General features: G+C 42.5%; 1 protein-coding gene across 3 annotated transcripts in view; it reads left to right on the top strand.

Annotated features, from left to right (window-relative positions):
* The window catches only part of usp20 (ubiquitin specific peptidase 20), a 37,654-nt gene extending 22,566 nt beyond the window's left edge, over window positions 1–15,088 (top strand). For 2 of the 3 annotated variants that reach the window (XM_079815185.1, XM_079815186.1), the window contains exons 20-25: window positions 7,191–7,272; window positions 7,556–7,664; window positions 8,185–8,287; window positions 9,248–9,316; window positions 9,646–9,804; window positions 13,581–15,088. In XM_079815185.1, the coding sequence (XP_079671311.1) occupies window positions 7,191–7,272; window positions 7,556–7,664; window positions 8,185–8,287; window positions 9,248–9,316; window positions 9,646–9,800 (518 nt within the window). In that variant the 3' untranslated portion in view covers window positions 9,801–9,804; window positions 13,581–15,088. The remainder of the gene's footprint in view (window positions 1–7,190; window positions 7,273–7,555; window positions 7,665–8,184; window positions 8,288–9,247; window positions 9,317–9,645; window positions 9,805–13,580) is intronic. The other variant, XM_079815187.1, reaches the window with a different exon arrangement.
* The last annotated feature ends 3,138 nt before the right edge of the window (window positions 15,089–18,226 follow it).

Below are 18,226 nucleotides of genomic sequence, written 5' to 3'. Positions count from 1 at the left end.
CATGGCGACCGAGTCGATATCCATACCGAGAAAAGAGATCCTCTGCGCGGGGCAAAGTTTGCTCTTCTCCCAGTTGACCCGAAGGCCCAGACGGGCTAGGTGATGGAGCACCAAATCTCTGTGTCCGCAAACCTGCTCTCGAGAGTGACCCAGTATGAGCCAGTCGTCGAGGTAGTTCAGGATGCGAACCCCGTGCTGCCGAAGGGGCGCAAGGGCTGCCTCGGCAATCAATCAAAAAAGACGCGAGGGGACAGAGATAGCCCGAATGGTAGAACTGCGTACTGATATGCCCGCCCCTCGAAAGCAAACCGTAGGAACGGTCTGTGTCGAGGTAGAATGGAGACATGGAAGTAGGCGTCCTTCAGGTCGATCGCTGCAAACCAATCGTCTGGACGAACGCATTCGAAAAGGCGTTTCGCTGTCAACATCTTGAACGGAAACCGGTGAAGGTAACGGTTCAAGACGCGCAGGTCCAGGATCGGTCGTAACCCACCGGTCTTTTTGGGTACAATGAAGTACGGGCTGTAAAACGATCGCACCCTTCGCCAGTAGGGTGGCAATCTCCGCTCGCATGACGGGGGCATTGGCCCTGATCATGGTGGAACGGACTCCCCGGAAGCAGGGAGGAACCTGCGCGAAGTGAATCGCGTAGCCGCGCCTGATGGTCCGCTCGACCCAGCGGGACAGCCCTGGAAGCTGAAGCCAGACTCCCAGAAACTGTGCCAACGGGGTCATACGGAGTACAGACGTACCCGGTGTGGGTTTGCAGCGATGCAGCGTCACCGGCCCGGACATGGGAGGCTGAGGGGCGTCCGGGTGCGGGGGCACGGTTGACTGCTGACAGAGGAGACCAGGGAAGGACGCACGTTCCACTGGGGTCTGCTCTGCCAGGAGGCTGGCGACAGAGTGGGATGCGAGTGGCGGGACCCGTGGGTGGCGCGCACCGTCATCACCGGACTCTGTGAGCTCAGGGATGGGAGTGTTAATTCTTTCTTTGACCAAAATAGGGTGCTGCTGACCCGGGGGCCAGCAGCTGAACAAAGGATTCTCCCCCGGCCCTCCACCGGGGGAAGGAGTGGTCCTGCTACCATCTCCTCGAAAGAATTTCCCATCCCTGAGCCGTCCGTCTCAGGAGCGCCGCTTGGCCTGGCGTTTAGCGGGGCGCGGGGCGGCCTGAGGGGACTTGGACGCCTTCCTACGGCTTCCTCCGCGACCCGGCCCGGGTGAAGGCTGCTGCTTGGACCGGGTGGGAGGGGCGGGAGCCTTAGGAGGGCGTCCTCGGCGTGGAGCAGACTGAGGCGACTGTGCCGGCGGCTGGGTGGAGGCAGCAGCTGGCCGCCGGGGCAGTACGTGTTTTATAGCCTCAGTCTGCTTCTGGGCGATTGAGAACTGTTGGGCAAAGTCCTCAACCGCCCCGCCGAAGAGGCCGGCCTGGGATATGGGGGCATCGAGGAACCGGGTCCGCTCGGTGTCCCGCATATCGGCCAGGTTCAGCCACAGGTGACGCTCCTGGACCACATTTGTGGACATCACTTGACCCAGGGAGCGTGCGGTCACCTTCGTCGCCCGGAGAGCGAGGTCGGTGGCGGCACGCAGCTCATTTAAGAGCCCCGGATCAACTCCACCCTCGTGCATGTCCTTGAGGATCCTGGCCTGGTAGACCTGAAGGATCGCCATGGCATGCAACGAAGCGGCAGCTTGCCCCGCGGCTCTGTGCGATTTCGCCACCAAGGTTGATGTGAATCGACAGGCTTTGGAGGGGTGCTTAGGATCACCGCGCCAGGTTGAAACAGAACGTTCAACTGGGGGGACCCCAGTGTACCCCTTCTTTTTTTTGGACTTCCAGGACCGCGCGAGTTCCTCATGAAGCTCGGGAAAGAAAGGTATTGGGGGCGGGGACTGACGGTTGTCAGCGCGCGCTCCCAAAAACCAATCATTGAGCCTAGAGCGTTCGGGACAGGGCGGAGGGTTCCACTCTATCCCTAAGCTCGCGGCTGCCCGAGACAACATGGCTGTCAGCTCTGGGTCCGACTCGGGCAATGCTGGCGCGCCCGAAGGCGGCAGCACAGCCGAGTCATCATCCTCAGAGGACTCGAGCCCACCTTGTGATGCGGTGACCGACATCGCATCTTCCTCCGGAGCGCCAAACGAGATGCGCGAGGGGGCAGGAGCCGGCCCCGCGATCTGCGTCTGGACACTCGCGGGTTGCAGTGTGCAAGACGGGGGTGTGGCCCGAGGCATGAGCGTCGGGGCTTTGTTCCACACCGTAACCGTCAGGTCACCCTGACCACCAGCCGAAGTACTGGGCCTCTGGGACTCAGTAGATCGGGGTGTGGTAGAGGGGACTCTCACTTCATTAGGAAGGTCATGGAGTCTTGACCGCAACACCGCGATGGTCATGTTCCCGCAGTGGGAAAATGACTCATCCACAAACGCTGTCTGAGCATGCTGAAAGCCCAAACATATCAGACAGTGTTTGTGCCCATCAGAGGGAGATAACAACCGGCCACACCCAGAAGTACACGGACGAGACATCCTGAAAAGGACGCGTCACGTGTAAGCTCTTTTAGGAGAGGAAGCTTCGCAGAGAACGCCGAAGCGCCCAGGGACCACACACCAGCTGTCTAGCGGACCACTGCGCAGATCAGCAGGCAGGCAGTATGATGATCACTGGAACGCGCCGTAACACCAACGCCTCTGGAAAGCTGCTCGTCTCGAAAAGCTGTCGAAGACTCAGATCAGGCTTGAAGGAGTGAAGAGATCCTCTTGGCTCCAAAGCAGAAACATAATGCGATGTTGCCAGCGTACTTCCTTATATACCCACGAGGTGGGGCGGAGTTACGCATGCAAATTCCGCATGCCCATGGCATTGGCACTGCCATTGGGCGCTGTTGAATTCTCGAAGATGATTGGCTTCTAAGCGAAACCCCCATTCGTTAGTCACTAATGTACGTCGTAGTGACTGAACGAAAGGGAACTGTATGTAAAATATGTGACATAATTGAAAATTAAATTAAATGATTTAATTTTAATTTTCACAGTGACAATGCATCATCCCTGTCAAATTGAAAAATAAAATGCAATTGGTGATTTGACATTTCATTTTCACTACAATCTCGAAGCAAGACTGCCGATATTAAAATGAAAATGCAAACGTGTAAAAGAAACTGCAAATTCAGTTTTTACAAAGCTTTTTATTAATGCTCACACAATAATAGTGACACAATTCAAATTAAAATGTAGTGTTATAGTTTTTAATTTATTTCCTTTAAATTTATTTCCTACACTAATTGTAATATAAATAATAAAAATATTAGAAGGAACATATTTTAAGTGGTCATTAATTGACAATAATTATTACACAAATAGTATTTAGAACCAAAAGATCTCCTCAAAATATTCAATAAATATTATTGAACTAAAATATAGAACATTCATTTATTTAATTGAAAGGTGTATGGTCACATTTGACCATCAATAAGTATGAGTGTGACCAATTAGTAAGGAATACCTGAGGGCTAAATACAAGAAAAACAGTAACATTAATGTTAACTGTTGGATCTCTATCACTCTCCATAATAAAATGATCCTGTAAATATGGTTGACGTAATAATCAATGCACACTATGCTATACTGTTTACCGAAACTTTCTGCAAACATCTGTATAGTGAAGCTGTTGTGTATCCGCTTAAGCCATTCAAATGTATTGACACAGCGCTAGAAGTATTGAGAGCTCCATGAACCATGTGACCGCGTGCGTCGCCGGGAGATGAGAGCATGTCGCAACGGCTCTGGCTTTTGTTGTGCCTCATTAAGTGTGCCAAAACGATATTTATTGTTTGAATTTTGTATTAAAACTTAAACAAAATTTAAAAGCTTAGACTTTGTTTAATATCAAAAGCAGGTTTGGCAATTTGGCGTAAGATTAAGTTGGGCAGAGTGAGACCGTGAGACAGAGCCTGGAAGCGTGTGTATCACGCCAAATGCATGAGAGTTGGCAACCCTGCGAATACAATATGATCACGACATTATAGTTTCAATACGTCTGGATCAGATTAAGTACGATGATCAAAACACAGATGAAGTAGATTGAGTCCATCAACACCCCCAAAGCTTGCAGTCTTATAGCACTTCCTGGGTCGACGTTTCATTCAGTAACATTAGGCTGAACTAAATCAGCATGAAAAACTACAAAGAACTACAGAGCAAAACACACAACAGGAAATAACATAAAAGTCCACAAACACACAGGGAATATGTGACACTTGTGCTAAGAGACAAGTAATAGTTCTGCTCACTTTGTTTTGGACTATTTTCGATGACCTTTTAACTGCGTTCTAATAGGCTACAATCACACAGTTAAAGGGGTGGTAAAAGACATTCTTTCGAAGGCTTGATTGTGTTTGTGGGTTGCACTGTAACGTGTTCATGCTTCGTTTAAAAAAAAATTCATTATTTTTCATATATTTTACCTTTATTCTACACTGCTCTGTCCCTCCTTGTAAAAACGGTCTGATGGTTTCCGGGTTCTATGAAGCCGGTCCCTCAAAAATACGCAATGGGCTCAGATTGGTTAGCTGGCCCAGTGTGTTGTGATTCGCTAACCGCCTAGTGCACGTTTGTCGGAAACGTCACGCCCCTTACCTTTACCGGTAGACTGTGCTTTGGTAGTATTAGAAACAATGGCGTCAATAAAACCATACCAATTTGAGCCCGAATCGTTTTTAGTGAAGATGATCGAGCAGAAGCTGTTCAGTCCTCAAGAGTAAAGACTGCGGATCTATAGTGATCGCTACTGAATGGCACCGGTTCTTTTGTATTTTTTTAATGATTATAGCCAAATGTCTGTCACAAGAACTATTAACCCAAAACGAACACTAAACTATAGTAGCCAAATCAAACACAGAACCATGTTCAGCATGCCCGTAGATAAACAAGCATGTAGATAAACAATACATAAAAGCTCTAATCAAAGAATAATTTACACTAATTCCAAGTTCGCTGTTGAGATTTAAAAAAAGTTTGTAACGTTAGGTGTTTGTCGGATAACGTTAAGTATGAATGAGCATTTAACAAACTGGTTTGCAGAGCCAAATAGCGTTGTCATTTGTTTACTTCCTTGCTACAACGTACAAATAATAATACAAACTATTACAGGAAAACACATTGACGAAAAATAAATCATACTTACAGGTTGTGGCTCGTAAACAGCTTCTGTTTTTAAATCCATCTTTCAGGACAAGCCGTTGTGCGAATCCTGCATTGAATTCACAAAGATTGTGGAAGCTTTCCTCCGTGAAATGTGCAGCGGGAGCCGCACGCGCCCGTTGTGCGCTCACACTGGCAGCGTTTGTCTCGCGCAGCTGAACCGCGGCTTGTGTATTGCAAATACAGACGAATATTGTCCATTATGTCATATTTTCTGGTCTTCTCCTCCGACCCCTGTCTGTCTCGTGCTTTGATTTATGATGGGCAGCATACAGTATATCTGCTGCAAATGCGACCTGTTCCCCTCTGTCTCATACACACATGCACATAACATGTTGTATGTTAAACGCACTGCAACGCACCCCCGTCCCTAAGAAGGCTGAACAAAGTGGACCTGCAATCCTGATGAAAAAAAACAGCGTTTCGTCGGCATTGCGGCAACAACACTCCAGCCTACTAACTATACCACAACAACTCTTCCCCACAGCAATACAAAATGGCCTCGCCCCCCTTATTTAATATTCTCGGAGGAGGGGTTTATGTAAATATTGAGGCTGGTGATGTCAGCAGCCCTGGAGGAATGTCTGTAGTCCCTACCGGCCGTTTGCTGTAGTTCTTAGAAACTGATTTCTTTAAAAGCAAATATCTCCCTTTGCTTTAAACTTTGAACGTTGTAACTTTGCAGATGTTGTTTATGCTCAAACAGCAACATTACACACTAGCTAAAGTTAGAAAAGTGAAATCATGTAACCCTCAAGGCACGATTTTGTTTGGATTTTGCAAAGTAGTGTTCATTTCATTTCATCAGACGAGACGAGACTAAATATGTTCGTCAACAACCTTTTTTTCCATGACGAAGACGAGATGATGACGAGACTGCACCAATGTCCAAAAACGCAGATTAAGACTAAATTAACATGCATTATTGTTGACGAAAAAGGACATTAATGACCACTTTAAACATTTTTTCTTCTAATATTTTTATTATTTATATTACAATTAGTGTATTAATTAAGGTTAAAATAAAGAATTCCAAAAACTATGGTGTTGTGGCACATTATGCAGGTTATATTTTATGTAACTTATTTTGCCACACAATATATTGAGTTTTCCTTTGACTAAAACTAGACTAAAATGACAAGACTTTTAGTCGACTAAAACTTGACTAAGATACCTTGAGGTGTCTTTTGACTAAAACTAGACTAAAATGATAAGACTTTTAGTCGACTAAAACTTGACTAACAAAAAAAGATATCTGAATGACTAAATATGACTAAAACTAACAAGGACATTTGGCACAAGACTAAGACTAAATTAAAAATAGGTGACAGAATTAACACTATTGCAAAGTGAGTGACATACTCAACAATGTCAGCTTACACATTGTTAAAACAACAATTACTAGATTATCGTAGACAGTACATAATCACAGACCCCTATCTGACCCTCACTTCTTTTTGTTTTGTTTTTTTTGATTGACATAAGTGACATACAGTATTACAATTTTGTATTTCTTCTCCTCTGTCTGCATGTAAAGAATTGAGCCCATTATGTGGCTGTCACAACTTGCACATTTTCTTACAACTTCTTTCTCAGTGGAAAAAAGACCACCAAAGTTTATCTAGGATGCCTGAAGTTAGTTTTTCCCCCCTCCTCTAGAGCTTCATGTGATGACTCATATGTGAACTATTAATTGCTTTAAGCCACCAAATATAGCGTGTAAATGTTTTTATGAGACAAAGTTTCATGTAGAAACTATATTACAACAATTGATACAGTGAACAGCAAAATAATCCTATTATTAATCACTTGTATTTATTTATTTTTTTTACTCATTTTACCCACTATTGGCAGTTGTGGCAAATAGCACATTTTCAACCCGTTATGCCCCCTATGGTTTACACATTGGTAGATATTTTTGAATCTTTTTCACTTGCTGTAGCTGTAAAAACTTAACTTAATTCGGGTATGATTTTATTCAGGAATCCCTCCTACTAAGTACCATTATGTGGACGATCTGGTCGTGATCCTTCCTCAGAATGTGTGGGAATATCTCTACAACAGGTGAGTCATGTATCGCAATGCACATTTTTGACCTTTAGGAAGTCCTCAGGACATTTATCACCTCAGTGCAACATGGGCTTATTTTTTAGCTTTTGATCTGGTGAAGTCAACAAAACCTCGGTCCAACCCTGAACTCACAAGATGTGTATGGAGTTCTGTCGGTTCGAGAAATCTGATGTCATGTTCAAGGAACTCCACCAGCAGTGCAATGTAAACATTGTTGAGATGTGTGTTTGCTCTTTTCACTGGCCATACTTTGAACATTTCTTCATGTCTTTCACAGGTTTGGGGGAGGCCCAGCCGTGAATCACTTATATGTTTGTGCCATCTGCCAAGTAGAGATCGAAACCTTAGCTAAACGACGGAAGGTGGAGATAGACACCTTCATCAAGGTGAACAAATAACTTCACACACACAGATCAGAGTTCTCTAATTTTAGAGAAAAGAAATACCGTTCATGTTTGCTCTTGCAGGTTTAATATGTTGCCAATTTTTGTAGCCCACTTAAAAGTAAAAGAACTGTTCTTCTAAGTTATCCACTCAGATATGCAGCATTTTAGGTAACGTAGTGTGGAAACTCCTCTTGGAAGGAGCATAATGTTCTTGGAAACGTTTGCTGCTCGTAAAGCCAGAGAACTGATGAAAAACAGACTGCATACTGAACAGATCAAGTATGTGATCTGCACTGGAATCTTATCAGGTGTATATTAGCTTTGAAACAGACATGTTCTGAAGCTTTGGAAAAATGTGGACATCATGTATGAAACTCCTCAGTTTCTCCAGGGGCACATCAAAATTAAATGCAGCTATAATTATTATACTGAGTACTGAAACACTCAGATTGTTTATAGGGAGTTTAAAGTGGATAGTGGTCATATCCCTCTCTGTTTCTTTTCCTCTCTCTGTCAATAGTTAAATAAAGAGTTTCAGGCTGAAGAAGCGCCTACAGTCATCCTGTGTATCAGCATGCAGTGGTTCAGAGAATGGGAGAACTTTGTCAAGGGCAAAGACAACGGTACACTCGCATACAAACTCACAAGCATGTGATACTGCTTATTTTATTATTATTTAAAAAAATATGCAGCAAAACTAATAATGCAATTTAGTTCACTGGTCTGAGGGAGGAATTTAAGTCTCTGTTTATATTGTACAGCTGCTTTTTACTGTTTTCTTTTTGTATTAGAACAGTTGAAAGGTCACTATGAAATAAACATTGACAATTCTTGTTCTTTTAATGGAAAATTGCAGTATTTAATAAAAGTAATTTATCCATGCACATCATTATAAAAAAATTTTTTCCCTGTTGACGTGTAAACCAGCACAAGGTCTTGGCAATAAAGTTGTGGGGGAAGAAAAGTCGATGCATTTTCCAGTTAATGCTGACTTTAAAGGGATAGTTTACCTAGAATTTGTCCTCATGTTGTTAAAAACCTGTATGACTTTCTTTTTTGTCTTTACACAAAATAAGTTATTTTCATTATTTGAACAAAAACCACTGAGACATTTTTCAAAATATCTTCCTTTTTCTTGTGTTCCACAGAAGAAATGCATACAAGTTGAATGACATGAGAGTGAGTAAATGATGACAGAAAATTCCTTTTTGGGGAAACTATCCTTTTAAGGCTTTGTGTAAAATACATTACAAAAGTCCATGTCACATTAGGTGATGTGTGTAATTTTTTTCTGATGCTATAGTACTCCTTAAAAATTATAAACACTGTGGCTCTGAAACGCATTCAAAACATCCCTCTGTTTGTGAGTGTCCCGACCAGCCCAACATGGCAATATTGACTCAGGATTTCTTGTCAGCTCTGCCAAGACCACCCTCTGTATTTTCAAGGGAATGTTTGCTTATGCACTGTAAAGGTCATTATTCTTTTCCTCCCTTCCTCCCACGCTCTCTCTCTCTCTCTCTCTCTCTCTCTCTCTCTCTCTCTCTCTCTCTCTCGCGCGCTCTCTCTCTCTGATGGTTTAGAACCCCCCGGCCCCATTGACAACAGCAAGATTGCAGTAATGAAAGGTGGACATATCCAGCTTAAACAGGGTATTGCCTGTCTACAAATTGACAAGTCTGTGGCTCATCTTGTGTCAAAACTTTGTCTGATTTGTGTGTGTGTGTGTGTGTGTGTGTGTGTGTGTGTGTGTGTGTGTGTGTGTGTGTGTGTGTGTGTGTCTGTGTGTCTGTGTCTGTGTGTCTGTGTCTGTGTGTGTGTGTGTGTCTGTGTGTGTGTCTGTGTGTGTGTCTGTGTGTGTGTCTGTGTGTGTGTGTGTCTGTGTGTGTGTGTGTGTGTGTGTGTGTGTGTGTGTGTGTGTGTGTGTGTGTGTGTGTGTTTGTGTTTGTATATAGTTCATTATCTATGGTTTGGTTTGCAGGAGCAGACTACGGGCAGATATCTGAAGAAACGTGGCAGTACTTGTTAAGTATTTATGGCGGTGGGCCAGAGATTGCAGTGCGGCAAACCATCAGCCCTCCAGACACTGACACGCATGGTGAGAGGAAGATAGAGGCAGAGACCAGAGCCCTCTGAAATGGTAAGACTCACAAGGAGTGAGCTCAAAAAACTATTTGAACACTAAGCTACACTTGGATGCATGTTTGGGGCCCATACAATTTGTTTCTAAATAATTCCGCAAGGAAGCGTTAAATTGGTCAAAAGTGTCAGTAAAAGCATTTATATTGTTACAAATTATTTCTATTTCAAATTATTACTGTTTTTTCAAACGTTCTATTTATCAAAGAATCCTGAAAATTGTAAACAAAGTGAATTAATGTATTTGCATTGTATAACAAAATGCCAAATCAAGTGTTATTGATTTTTTTTTTAATAGCACAAACATGCTTTTCAAACTAAATAATTTCATGAAAATGTTTTTTAAATTTCATATGAGTAAAAAAAAGATGAATACAAGTATTTAGACAAGTTAAAAAAAAAAATTTTTTTTTTATAGAATGCCTGTAGTTAAAGGGTTAATTCACCCAAAAATGAAAATTCTGTCATTAATTGCTCACTCTCATGTTGTTCCGAAGAACATCATTAATACCAGACGTGTTTCATCAGCATATGGTACACACTGGTATGATTCAGACTGATTAATCACATCCTCACGCATCAGTCATGTGTGTGTGTGTGTGTGATTGAAACATGACTATAGTGACATTCAAACAAAAATATGAAATAAGCTTTGGACTTGTTAATAAGCTACTAATTAACTTATTGTGTTAACTTAACTTGAACTAAAAAATAATAAAACCTCAGAAATAAAAATGAAAATTTTAAATAACTAGATTAGTAATGGTTTAATTTGATCTTAGATCAAAGTGGAAAAAATATATATAAAATTGAGATTTTGCTGCCCTTGCTTCACATTTCTACTCATTTTATTTCTCATTTCCATCATGACCAAATAGAAACTTAGTTTTGGGGAAAGTGAATCATTGTTAAAATTATTATAATTTTTTTTTACAAATTGTACAAATAATTTAGTACAGTTTTGTTAAAGGATTAGTTCACCCTAAAATGAAAATTCTGTCATTAATTACTCTCCCTCATGTCGTTCCCAACCTGTAAGACCTTCATTCATCTTCGAACACAAATTAAGATATTTTTGATGAAATCGTCTCGGTTACGTATATGTAACCTTGGTTCCCTGTGTAGGAAGACAGTGGAAAGTGTCCGCTCAAGCAGATAAAACCTAGGAGCCAGGAGCCATCTTCACGTCCAAACCGTAGAACTTGACAAAGGTGCTTGGAGAGGACCAACCTGCCGCAACACAAATATCTTCCAAAGAAGAGCCCTTAAAGAGAGCCTGAGAAGACGCCATTCCTCTGGTCGAATGAGCGTGTACCCCTAGAAGCGAAGTGAGCCCACGCGCCTCATTGGCCGCCAAAATAGCCTCAACCACCCAATGAGACATTCTCTGCTTGGTGACGGCAGCTCCTCTGTTTTTACCGCCAAAGCAAACAAATATCTGTTCTGATCTACGCCACTGGGCTGTACGGTCGATGTAGATCTTTAACGCCCGCACCGGGCACAGACCAGGGGGCCTCTCATTGCTCCCAACCTCTGTACCAGGTGGGGGAAAAGCCTCCAAGACTACTTGCTAGGAACGAAAAGGAGTTGAAGTGACCTTCGGAATATAACCTGGCTTAGGTCGCAGGACGACTCTAACCAGCCTCGGGACAGGGCCTGCAGGTCCCCTATCCTCTTTAGAGAGGACAACACCATTAAAAGAACGGTTTTAAGGGTCAGAAACTTTTTTCAGGCTCAAAAAGATCACCTGTTAATCCCTCCAGGACGACAGAAAGATCCTATGAAGGAATTTGTGCAGGGCGGAAAGGCCTAAGACGTCTTGTCCCTTGCAGAAACCGAGAAACTAGAGGGTGACATCCAAACAGAGCACCCACCACCCACCATCTGTATCTCTGCTCTGCAGAGATAGCTGCCACATAGACTTTCAGAGTGGCTGGGGCCGACCCTGCCGAAAAGCAACTCTGTAAGAACCCCAGTATCGATGCAATAGGGCAACTAACTGAGTCCAGATTATGTAATGTACACCACAGGGCGAACAGCTTCCACTTGAAGGCATAAAGACGCCTCGTGGAGGGGGCTCTTGAGTTAAGAATGGTATCAGTAATCTCCTCAGAGAGACCAGAACGTCTTAACGCGCCCCGCTCAGGGGCCATACCCTCAACTTACATAAGTCCGGACAGGGGTGCCGGATCATTCCCTGAGCTTGTGTCAACAGGCTGGGCCGACTAACAGACTGACCAGGTCTGAAAACCAGATCTGAGTGGGCCAATGAGGGGCCACCAACAACACTTCTCACCCTGTCCAATCGCACTCTGAACACCACCGCTGGCAGCAAGCAAATCGTTGGAAAAGCAAAGAGACTGGTCCTGGGCCATGTGTGGGCCAGAGCATCTATCCCCAGAGGGGACGGTGGTGACAGGGAAAACTAGAGCGGGCAGTGCGTAGTTGTGCTCGAAGCAAAAACATCTATCTCTGCTCGACCAAACCTCGATGAGTTGGCGAAACACAGTGGTCTGTTGTCTTGCTGCTCTAAATTTTTCGACCACCGCAGTCACAGACTCTCCAAATAGGCCGTCCAATAAAAAAGATTTCTCTTTTTCTTTAATGTCAGTAAGATTTAGCCAAAGGTGGCCCTCAACTGACACCATTCCTGCCATGGATCTGCCTACTGCGCGGGCGGTGTGCTTGGTTGCTCTCAGCGCCAAGTCAGTTGCCCGCCTGAGCTCTTTAACGGCCTCAGGAGTCATGCCTTCTCCCTCATCTAGATCTTTTAGTAGATCGGCTTAATAGGCTTGAAGCACAGCACATACTCCAGTGGTTTAACCTTCATTTTATGAAGGGACGAGAATACTTTTTGTTGTGCAAAAACAAACAAAAATAACAACTTTATTCAACAATTTCTTCATATCTGTGTCAGTCTCCTACGCAGTTTACATGGGCCAGCTCCTGCGTCAGCATCACACTCATGCGTCGTGGTGCTCATGCGAACAGCTTCAGCCAATGGTAAGGCGGCGTTCTGGCGTAGCTCTGACTTAACTCGGAAGCGCTGTACTGTATTTACTACGTCAACAGAGTAGGAGACTGACACAGACGTGAAGAAATTGTTGAATAAAGTTATTATTTTTGTTTGTTTTTTTGCGTATAAAAAGTATTTCCGACACTTCATAAAAATTAAGGTTGAACCGCTGGAGTCACATGGACTATTTTAACAATGTTTTTACCACCTTTCTGGGCATTGAAAATGTTAATTAAATAGCTGTCAATGGAGGGACCTGAGATCTCTCGGATTTCATCAAAAATATCTTCATTTGTGTTAGAAGATGAACGACAGTCTTAAGGGTTTGGAATGACATGAGGGTGAGCTAATAATGACATAATTTTCATTTTTTGGTGAACTAACCCTTTAAACACTTTTTATTTTTTATTTATTTCTTTAACTCTTTCCTTAAATCTATTAATAATAGTTTAATCTAAATTTAACCTGTTAAAAATTAGGGTTATGGTTAATACACACTATACAGTATGTTTAGATCTATTCTAATCTATCCTTTAACACAACATTGATGTTTTTGTTTTAATATATATTTTACGGGAGCTTCTCTGTCCCTTAGATGATTTTACCAAAAAAAATACAATTATTTATATTTTACATTTAAATCATCCTAGGGGACAGAACAACTACCGTAGTTGAAGAATCACCCATATATTAAATACAGGAATGAAACATTCACTTTGTTATTGATAGGTTTTGTTTTTTATTTCGTTGCTCTACTGTAGGTGATGAAGACCAACGTGTGGATGGCAGTCACGCCTTGCGCTTACTTTCTGTCTTTGTCACAAAGCACTTTGTGAGCATTTCTGTGGATCTGTGACTGACAGAGTTCTCCTAGTGTAGGAAAGGGTCTTATTTATTAGGTGAATAAATCTATTAGTCACACACATAAAGCATATTTAACATTCATGAACAAGCTTCATTCATGTGTGCTGGTGATATGCGTGTTTCTGTTGTCAGTGGGATTAAGGACAGTGACGTAAGCCTTTCTCAGTATTGCAGAGGTAAATACATAATGCATCAAGCAGGACACATTCAAACTCTCATTCAAAATCTTTGTTAGATCTCTTTACTGACGTCTGCCTAAGAAAAATAAGGCTTGCACTTAGTGTCTGCATGTTCAAAGAAGCTTTCTTTGCCACTCAACTATATCATGACAAATTCACACTACAAATGTGATAAAATCATGCATGTTGGCACTTTTTTTTTGTTATGAATACCGGTAATTGAAACATGATGATGTTGAAAGCCTAATCTTCACGAGTTCTTTTTACATTCCAACTCGCTTCCTACCTCCGAGATACTCAATACTTAACAATCAAATGGTCATGTTCACGCTAGCCACTAAATCATGTTCTTTGGAAACTATAGGAGGGAAAAGATTTGATGTTACAGATATATTCCGGTTTCAACACCTTTGCTTTGGAAGTTATAATTCAGGCATTACAATAATTCATCAGAAGTTACAACAGGGTGTGATGTCATAGGTGACTGAATTTTCATGTTGAAGTTTCTTTAATCTAGGACTGTTTACTCAATGCTACTGAAATTTGACTGAAATTATCATTACACAATATAAGATTTCAAAATGAAGCTCAGGATGTGTTTGCCAATAATATTACGTTTTGTTTTAATGCACTTTAAAATCCTCAGTTTTGACAGCTCCATGCTCTGTCCCAATAGAAGGAAGTGAATCCTTCCCGGATATCCCCATCTCAGCGCCCCAGCTCTGACACAGGGTTGCGTAAGCTACTGTATGTGACGTATTCAGTATTAAATGGTCTTAACATTTTTCACAATTTCGTCAGACTGGCAAAAACGTAGAGTAACTGCTTACTCACATGCTTGGTGTGCTGTCTGTTAAAAGCTGTATCATTTATATGTTACATTATGTTGCAGCACCACAGCCTCAAACTAAACTAAACTACTTTTCTAAGGGAATGTGCAATGAGGCATATCAGATGTGTTGGAAATGCCAATAGAATGTCATTTTGAACATATTCTTTGTACATAATAAAATGTAACAGTTTTTAATTTATGAATGTCTTCTTTTCTCATAAGCAAACGGTCAGAATTGTGGAGAATTGCTTGTGTATAGGACAACATGTTGTTACTTATTTTGTTGCAGGTACTTCCAAGGTAACTTCTGATGTAATGGCTTTTTAACTTAAGTGATTTAATTGTTAAGATCTGTCGGATTTGACAAATAGAAATAAAGTCTGTTCTTTCTCCACAGTGTCTATTTTTTTCTATGATTAGTTTTTATATAGTTCTGTGATCATATTACTGTGGTTCCCAGAATTGCTGTCCGCATCTTTGAGCAATGGCTGTGATAGGGATTACATTCATGACTAGCTTGATCCAGTTATAAACTTCAGATCTGTTTTGCGTAACCTAAACCCATGACCATTTGTTTCTTAAAGCTACACTGTGAAATTTTCCCCCATCTAGCGTTGAAAAGGTATATGACCATCCAGTGAATATTAGTTTCTGTTCCTCTCAATTCCAATTTCGTTTTAACTCCTACGGTGGCCGATTTAGTCCAAGATTAACATGAATTCCAGCTCGACCTCGTCCACATTCGACACGGTGCCATCGAGTGTTAAAACGCGAAAGGCGAAGCTTGAATTTACGGGTATGTCCCTCTTTGGCTAATGTACTTTCAAGATGGAGGGGCAACATGGCGACCCGCATTCGAACCCCTCACCAGTATGTATTTTCAATGGCATATTATAAACTTACGAGAATACTTTATTACTTGAACGAAGTAAATTTACATTAATGAGCACATATATTTTTGAAAGAACTAAGTGTTTTTAGCTAAGAATAAACTAAAAAAGTTACACAGTTTAGCTTTAACCACATCCTAATTGTCTTGACTTTTTTTTAGCTGAAGATAATAAATAAATAAATAAATATACATACACTATATTGCCAAAAGTATTGGGACACTCCTCCAAATCATTGAATTCAGGTGTTCCAATCACTTCCATGGCCACAGGTGTATAAAATCAAGCGTAGGCATGCAGACTTCTACAAAAATGTATGAAACAATGGGTCTTTCTCTGGAGCTCAGTGAATTCAAGTGTGGTACCGTGATAGGTTGCCACCTGTGCAATAAGTCCATTTGTGAAATTTCCTCACTATTACATATTACACAGTCAGAGGTGTTAGAGGTGTTATAACAAAGTGAAAGCAATTGGGAACAACAGCAACACAGCCACAAAGTGGTAGGCCACGTAAAATCACAGAGTAGGGTCAGCGCATACTGAGGCACACAGTGCACAGAAGTCGCCAACAGAGTCAATAGCTACAGACCTCCAAATTTCGTGTGGCCTTTAGATTAGCTCAATCACCAAGTTCAATGCAAAGCATCGGATGCAGTGGTGTAAAGCACGCCGCCACTGGACTCTAGAGCAGTGGAGACGTGTTCTCTGGAGTGAGGAATCATGCTTCTGTGTCTGGCAATCCGATGAACGAGTCTGGGTTTGGCGGTTGACAGGAGAGCGGTTCTTGCCTGACTGCATATAATGGTGTGGGGTTGTTTTTCAGGGGTTGGGCTTGGCCCCTTAGTTTCAGTGAAAGGAACTCTTAACCCATCTGTGCCCAAATGTTTCTGAATGGTTTCATGCATATAGTCATGTTAATAGTGTCCTATGTTCTGCATTTATTTTTTTTATTGAAAATCGTATTTGAAAGTGGGCAAACGTGTTGTATGCACCACTTCAATGTCAAATATGAATAGGAGGAGAAAATGTAGCGTCTAACTAAAAAATAACTGCTTTCAACAGATCAATCTTTATTCATAAACAAATGTATTATGTATAAAAGTCGAAGAACATTCGATGCAAACTCAAAAAAGCTGCATCTATATTATAATCTTTTGAATATGAAAACACAACAAATGCATATCTTGTGAGTCAGTGTTTTTGTACGTCCTCGTCGCGTCTATCTGTTCTAAAATGTGCATACAGTCGTTTCTGCTCAACATCAGCAGACTCACATCTTTAGAGATAAACCTCACACACACCGAAGCTCGGGCTGCACTGACCGTTCGGCCTTCAACATCACCGACCCCCAGTACTGCATCTCGCCCACAGCGGAGGCGCCTTACGCGGCGCGAGATTAAGCAGAAGGGGGGTAAGCGTGAGCGTATCCGGGCTAGCCCCACAATAAACTGGATTACATTCGATTACTGCTGTTGTGTCTTTGTTTGCGCTGTGTACTCAATGCGCGTCACTGACGCTTTTCATATGATAGGAACATATCTAAAAATAATGCTATTATCAACACTTACTCGTAACTCGTTCATCTCGACAGCTGTAATGGTACTTTGCATGTGTTACAAAGTTGGTAATAATGATGAAGACGGACTCGGTGTGACTGGGACTCGTGTTTATTCAGAACTCTCAGAAACAAACACAATAAACTCGCGCTGACTGACAGCGCTCTCACAACTCAGTAGTTACTATAAATAACTTTGTTTGCAATCGCTGAGCTCCATCTCTGGTACATTAGTGATGTCCGGTTCGCGAACGATCTTTCTTTTGAACCGGTTCTTTTTAGTTAACCGAATCAGTTCACCAAATCGGACTGAATCGTTCTAAACGGTTCGCGTCTCCAGTCAGCGCTGATCCATAATTTACTAAAGTTACTAACTTTCTGACATGAGTGACAGTCCCTCCGTCTAGAAATAGACTAATAACCTGAAGTATATGCTGTAACTACGACAGTTCACAGAACTGAGACTGACAGAAATGAAAGCTTTAGCATAAGTTCTGCCAGGAAGACTTAATTGTCACGTCACTTCAACTTTTTATATATCCAATCACATTCTAATACTTGGGTATAAAAGATTGGTAGCTACTCATGTCTGAGTTCGCAGATGCTGACGCTCCAATTCACCGCCATCCTCCCCACCACCTCCAAGTCAAATCCTTCCCTACATCCACCCCACCACCACCAGGATGGTCCCTTCCATACCTCACGGGGGGGTCGGCTACGCCTCTGCCTTCGTCTTCAGGCAGGATATGCAGAGTCCGGACCCTCAGATTGCGAGCTACGGATGCGGCCTATGCCAAAGTACTTTATTGCTTGCTGGGTTGTTAATAAATGGATAATTGTCACAGTATTTATTCTCCCGAGTCTTTCTGGTAGAACTGATGTGAAGTGAACTCCGGTTCATCCGTCTCTCTGGCAGCAGCTCGTGCCTGCTCGTGCGTCGTAGACCTCGTTAAACCACGCCCCCTCCGCTCATTTCAATTGCAAAGATGTCAGCCAATCACAACAGTGGGCGTTTTTACTGAAGTCTCACAGCAGACACGCCTCTTGAAACAGGGCATTCAGCCACAGGGCAAACATTAGTATTGAA

The sequence above is a fragment of the Gobio gobio genome (assembly GCF_949357685.1).
Source record: "Gobio gobio genome assembly, chromosome: 4".
Taxonomy (NCBI): Eukaryota; Metazoa; Chordata; class Actinopteri; order Cypriniformes; family Gobionidae; genus Gobio; species Gobio gobio.
This window is presented reverse-complemented; position numbering and strand designations above follow the sequence as displayed.